The 6,508-nt window shown below is 47.1% G+C and overlaps 1 protein-coding gene across 1 annotated transcript; it reads right to left on the bottom strand.

Annotated features, from left to right (window-relative positions):
* Positions 1-215: 215 nt before the first annotated feature.
* LOC123482929 (transmembrane protein 88-like) lies at positions 216-6,261 on the bottom strand. The gene is made up of 3 exons (XM_045212162.1): positions 5,697-6,261; positions 3,051-3,446; positions 216-503 (listed from the first exon to the last, which is right to left on the bottom strand). Exons 2-3 carry the CDS (start codon positions 3,438-3,440, stop codon positions 216-218), a joined length of 678 nt encoding a protein of 225 aa, XP_045068097.1. The 5' UTR covers positions 3,441-3,446; positions 5,697-6,261.
* Positions 6,262-6,508: the final 247 nt, after the last annotated feature.

Raw genomic sequence — 6,508 nt, forward strand, 5'->3', positions numbered from 1 at the left:
ATATTGGTTTGGCTGCTGTGGTTGTTTTCCTCTTTCTCCTCCTCCCTTCTCTAACATCATTCCTCCCTCCTTTCATTTCCTCCCTCTCATCCCATCTCCCACCTCTTGTTTTGGCTCGCCCTTCCTCCCCCTCACTCACCCTCCTTTCTCCCTCTCTCTCTTTCTTACCCCCTTGTCTTTCTCTCTTTCTGCCTCTTCCTCCCCTCTCTCACCGTTCACACCCAGACCTTTCCCTTCCCTCCTCCCTCCCCTCCCTCCCCACCGCCTCCACAGCAGCCCCCTCCCAGGCCACGGTGCCGTGTAGCGGGCAGGTTCTTGTAGACAGCCCTGGAGTAAGGTATGAAGCAGAGCCCCAGCTGGAGGTGGCGTGCCAGGCGGCAGTAGGCAGCCAGAGCCAGGACCAGGAGAGGGGTGACCAGGAGGAACCCGACCACCAGGAGGGCCACACAGCCCCCGTCGCTCAGCAGGTCCGAACAGTAGAGGGACGTCCCCTGAGGGCGCACCTGGGTAGAGGGGAGGAGAGGGGACAGGAGAGGAGAGGAGAGGGGGCAGGAGAGGAGAGGAGAGGAGAGGTGGCAGGAGAGAAGATGAGGGGAGAGGAGTGGAGAGGGGAGGAGAGGGAGGAGGGAGAGGAGAGGAGAGGAGAGGAGAGGAGAGGAGAGGAGAGGAGAGGAGAGGAGAGGAGAGGAGAGGAGAGGAGAGGAGAGGAGAGGAGAGGAGAGGAGAGGAGAGGAGAGGAGAGGAGAGGGAGGGACAAGGGTTGTTTATGTTACTGTTTTTCACATGACCGTAAGAATGTGTTGCACCAAAAACAAAGAGATTGACATAATGTTCTTATAACTGTATTGTTACATTAATAATGCAATGTAAATGCAACAGAAATGCATTGATCGCAAATGTTGCTAAAACAAGCTAGTTTCTAACAAGCTGATGAAGCTAACAAAGCTTTCTGTTGGTGTCTTCTCAGAACAGATGGAGAGAGTCATTTAGCGCCCATGTTCAAGAGAAGTGAAGGATGGAGGAGTCAAGGAGGAATGCAGGGACAGACAGAAGGAGGAGAGGAGAGGAGGGGATGCAGGGAGACGATGACGTGCCCATGGTGGAATGTGTATCTGAGGGCAGAACAGACACAGAGCAGATTGCAGTCTGACACACACACACGAAGAAGGAGGGGCCCTTCCATAGATTAAATGTGATTAATTGCCATTCTTACATCACAGCTGTAAAACATCACAATAATATCTATGGAACTTTATATTTAAAATGGCTGCCTGTTGGTGTGGTATGTGATGTTGTTAGTGTGAGGGAGAAGAGGTAGAACGGGTAGCAGAGAATGGAGAGAATGTGTGAGGAACGCACAGGAGGGAAAATGGAGGGGCTGTCATCCTTCCTTATCTCCATGTGGTAAGCAAGTGGAGGGGGATGGAGGGAGGGAGAGGAGATGGAGAGGAGATGTAGAGGGGAGGCACAGAGTGGTGAGGGAGGGGTGGTGGGAAGGAGGTTGCTATGTCCATGTTTGTTTCTACTTTCTGAGGCCTCTTCAGGGGGGGTTATGTCCCACAGCCAACATTCTGAAAATATTTTATATTCATAGCTCTTATTGGGGCATGGTTGTGTGTAGTGTATTTTGGGTGTCTAGCTCTGAAATCATGCAACTGTATCATGCAACTTAAAGTTCATGCAGCTGCTCAGAGAAGATATTCCCTTTCCATTTTTCAGAATTGTTGGTGAATGTTTTTCAGAGTTTGTGGAATTCAACATTTTGTGACAACGAACTGCGAGATCAGGATAACTTGTTTAGCTAGCTTTAACATTCCTCCCTTCCTTCCGTTCTTTCTCATCCCCCTCTCTCTTTTGTTTCGTTCCTCCCTCTCTCTCCCTCTCCACCCTAATCCCTCCTTAATCTGGTGCCACAAGGTTCCTAATTGGTTAGAGGGGAGGGGAATCCTGTAACATGTCTCTGTGAACACACACACACACACACACACACACACACACACACACACACACACACGCACACACGGTCATTAGTAAGGTGGTCAGTACTTCTGTGGCTTTTTTTCCCATTTACACTCTCTGACCCACTATGACCTGTAGGGGTGGCAGGGTGGGACCCTAAAACTAGTGGTACTCAGTGGGGTCAAAGGTGTGTGCTCACGCGCATGCGCGTGCTTCTGCGTGCGTCTGTCTGTCTGTGAGCTCAAGTGTGCTAAATTCATTTTGCACTTAATGTTTTCCTATTCTGTCTGTGAATCTGTGCATGCTATTTTAAGGTTTTCTTCGACATAGCCTTGTCCTTGATTTGTAGGAGTTGGCTAAAGCATGTAGATATGGGACCAGCCAGGCTAGCTAATCCCTACCTCCCTCTAGTCTTTAGTCTTTCCCTTGACTCCTAACCTGTCCAGTCTGTCTCAACCCTGTCTGCATCCAAAATGGCATCATATTCCCTATATAGAGCACTACTTTTTACCAGAGCTCTATGGGCCCTGGTCTAAAGTAGTGCACTATAAAGGGAATAGGGTGTCATTTGGGACGCAACCCCTGTTCTTAAACATCTGAGAAATACTGAGAAACTCTGGTTGATCTGCTTATGAAACGCATCACAGAGGGCCAAACTCCACCCTCATCTTCTGCTAAAATATTCCAAACTCATGGTGGATGGTGAAAGTTTAGTAATGAGTTTTATGATTTACAGTCAGTCCCTCCTGAAATGTCAGCATATATCACTACTCTGTATACCATATGATTATTTAATATTATTCTGATCTATTATCTAGTTAGTTACTCATGACGCTACCTCCCGAAGGATGTAATGTTATAATTGTGTTAGCAGACACACCTTCACTCAGACATATACAGTAGATGAGTTCTGAATGTGAAATTGAAATGACACTTGGGAATTTTGGAGGAAGAACGTATGAATTAAGTAGGAAAAGTAACCTTTCCTCTGAATTTTCCCTCAGGTTAGTCCTTAGAGAGCGTCTCTGCCTGAATAGTAGAAGAAGAAGAAGAAGAAGGAGAATACAGACCCCATCCCTTTCCCTCCTTACCGTAGAATGACACAGGAACCCGAACACCACCATCACTATAGCCGGGGTGAGGATGAGTCCGAACACCAGTCCGGCCAGGCAGGCGTTGATCCCCGCAATGACCAAGTTCTGGGCTGTCACCAGCACCGAGCACGCCCAGCAGTCCAGAGAGCCCCTGAGCTCCAGGGGAGCGTTGCTCCCTCCTCCCCCGCTCTCGTCTGCAAAGTACGGGGGAGGCACCACCACCCCGGAGGGGGTCCCCACAGGGGCGGTGGAGGCCAGGGAGTTGGCGTGCTGGAGGTGGTGGTGGTGGTGGGGGTGATGGTGGGGGTGCATGTGGGGAGAGAGCTCCTCAGAGAGGTCAAGGGCCTGGTGGTGAGCCCCCTTCTCCAATGTGCCGCTCATACTCATGGTCAACTGGGGAAGAGGGGAGGGAGAGAGGGAGAGAGGGGAAGATGGGGCAGAGTTTAGCCAGGTTTGCTAAAGCAAAAATGGTCCCTACTTCTCGGATGTGGAAATACTGTTCCAAGCATATGTGAATGTGAAATGATTTGGCTTTTCATGAGTGGATCTTTATAGGTATAGGGTCATGCTTTTTGATTGCCAATTTGTGCAACAGAAGTCTCTACCAGTCTCAAACTCATGTCTATCGCAAACATGGTCCCTAGACATATCATAGCTGAGGTTCAGTCTTCAAAGGTAGAATGAACCAGGGAGTTCACAGGGAGGTTAGAGGACTTTATCTGTTAGAGGAAGAGGAAGGCAGGCTGCACTTATATCTTCTATCAGAACAGGATAGTTATCTGAAAGCTGATTGGCCCAGAGGAAAGGAACCTAATTGCCAGGCAAGGGTGCACAGAGGATGATGATGGATAAGATGAAGATGAAGGGTAAGAGACATAATCAAAGGATGTGTGCGTGCATACACGTGTTGTGTGTGTGTGTGCGTTTGCGTTCGTGCTTCTGTGTGTATGCTTGTGCACGTGCCTGAATGCATTTGTTTATCTTGCTGCTGATTGCAGACTGCAGTTCATGTTTTGTTAGAAATAGAAAACTTAGAAGTAATGTCATGGCCTTATGTTCAAGACACTGTAAAAGTGTTTGAGTCTTCCAGTATGGTAAAAACAACTCCAAATCACCATAGACCAAGTTTCCCTGAATCAGCGACAAGTAACAACTCCTAACTGACATGTGCCATTAACAGTGACAGGATAGCACCACCCCCTTCTCCCTTACTCAGCGTTGCCCTAACCAGCCTGAACAATGGACCAGGGTCAGTTGCCAGCCTTCCTTCCAGAAATACTTCAGACCTCAGCACCGCTTTGCACTGCTCTGCACCAATCGGCCCCAATGTGATAAATCTATCATGGCAGACCAGAAGGGCCGAGGTCTAGCACTTAACAATGTTAGTTCAGAAGTTGTGTAAAAGTGTATTGAGCAAAATTCCACAAGTGCAGGGTAGAACTAATAGCAAAGAGAAGAATACCCACAAACTTTTTGGTGGTATTTAAGTACACTCTAGAGAATTCAAGCAGTTTTGTTTGGGTATTGTTCTTCTTCCTCCTCTTAGTACTTTTAGTACGGACACATCCAGCATTTCCACAGGTGCAGGATACAAAACCACCTGCATATTAGGTACTGGTAGGATCATGGTCATGTTGCTGCTCTCCCTCTGGTCACCCCCCCTCTGCCTCCACCCCAATGGACATGTATTTATTCATCACTGCCACAGTTGTTATGATGTATATAGTGCTATTTCTATTTGTTGTTTTTTATTACCATTTTCATTATTTTATTTCACTAGTCCTGCAAGCCTAAGATTTTCACTGTACCCTGCAATCACACCTGCAACCCTGTACATGTAACTATTAAACAATCTGAATCTGAATGAGTTTTTCCTGACCATGATAAACTCCTGGTCATAGATATAGGATATATGTTGGTATTCATCTTCTTACTTTTACCCAACAAACACACTTCACCCGCATACCTCATCTGACCGTTGACCCTGACCCTAACCACGCTACGGAAGAGGTCCACTTGAGATGTGTCGCTGCCAGACGTTGCTACCTCAACAGTGTTCTACGTCAATCTCCCATTGTTAGTGAAGTGTTGTTGTTCAGGTCTAAGGTCGGGGGTGCAGGAAGAGTCCAACTAGCTCACTCATTGTGCCACGATATAAAATAGGCCTACACTTGGCCGCTACATCTGTTTTACACGCTGTACTTGGCTTGTTATTTTTTGAAAAATGAGGCGTTCATTGTTTTTCATAACCCTGGAGACGCTTGATCTTGATCTTGACGCTATAGAAATTCATGAATTACCCTATGGTATTTTCAAATTAGCTTCCTCTCTAGCTTGTGGTTACTAATATAGCACTGAACTATATTCAAGCTGGTCCTTGAAATATTCTGATGTTCTAATCTAGAACATTCTGAAGAAGCTCTATTGTTCTATTATTCTATTGTCTTTTTGGCTGGCAGTTGCATACATTTAACCCCTGTCTGAAACATTATCTATGCATTTCATTATCAGTGATGCTAACAAGAATAGTAATTTTTAAAAAAAATGGTGAGTCTTTTTCACAGATATTAGAATAGAAGTCATCTAAAAAAGAACGTTTTAGTTAGTTAAATTCCCTCCCTGTGGCTGTGGTTTCTCACTCACATTGCGTGGAGCCTGGTAGAGCCTCTCTCCGATCCTTGTGGTTCTCTTCTCTTCTTGAAGTTACACTGAAACTCTCTCTCCTTCTCTTAACCACTTATACAGGCAGGTGGACAACGTTCACTGACTTTAACAACTTCTCTGTTCTCTCTCTCCTGTCTTCCCTCAAATCTCCCCTTGCGTTTTGGCTTGAGGTTCTCACGCTTCTAGTCCTTCTGTATCAGTTCAGATTCCTTCACACTCTTGTCAGTGAAGTTGGGACCAGCTTGTATTGTAGCGGTATGCTGGTATGTTGGCCTTGTGTATCCGTAGTGGCGATCTCCTGCTGTTTCCACTCGTCGTCGTCAGTCAGGGAGAAGTCCGTGTGCTTTGTTTTTTCATCTGTTGTTCTCTCTCTGACTGCAGTTGACTACTCCAGCCTCAACGTTTTGGGTCTCAGCTCCTTAGAATCATCCCAAACTTCTGTACCTCCCTCCGTCGGTCCGCCCTCCTCTTCTTCTCCTATTCTCACTCTCTCTCTCTGTTTGATTCAAGCCCCTCTTGAGGAATTATAGGGACGCCTTTCTCTCCCGCTCTCACTCACTTCTCCCTCCCTCTCTCCCCTCCCTCTTTCCCCCTCCCTTTCTTAACTACTACATCGAGTGCTTGTGCCCCCTCCTCTCACTCCCCTCCCTCTATCTCCCGTTTGACTACTATACCCAGTGCTTGCAAAGCACCCACATCTCTTCTCTCGTTCCCTATGTTAAATGTGTGTAGCACTCTGGGGGCTTTGGGGTTGGAGCTCCTCTGATAACCTGAGAAGGGATGGAGCCTGT

Source organism: Coregonus clupeaformis, unplaced genomic scaffold, assembly GCF_020615455.1.
Source record: "Coregonus clupeaformis isolate EN_2021a unplaced genomic scaffold, ASM2061545v1 scaf0001, whole genome shotgun sequence".
Classification (NCBI taxonomy): domain Eukaryota; kingdom Metazoa; phylum Chordata; class Actinopteri; order Salmoniformes; family Salmonidae; genus Coregonus; species Coregonus clupeaformis.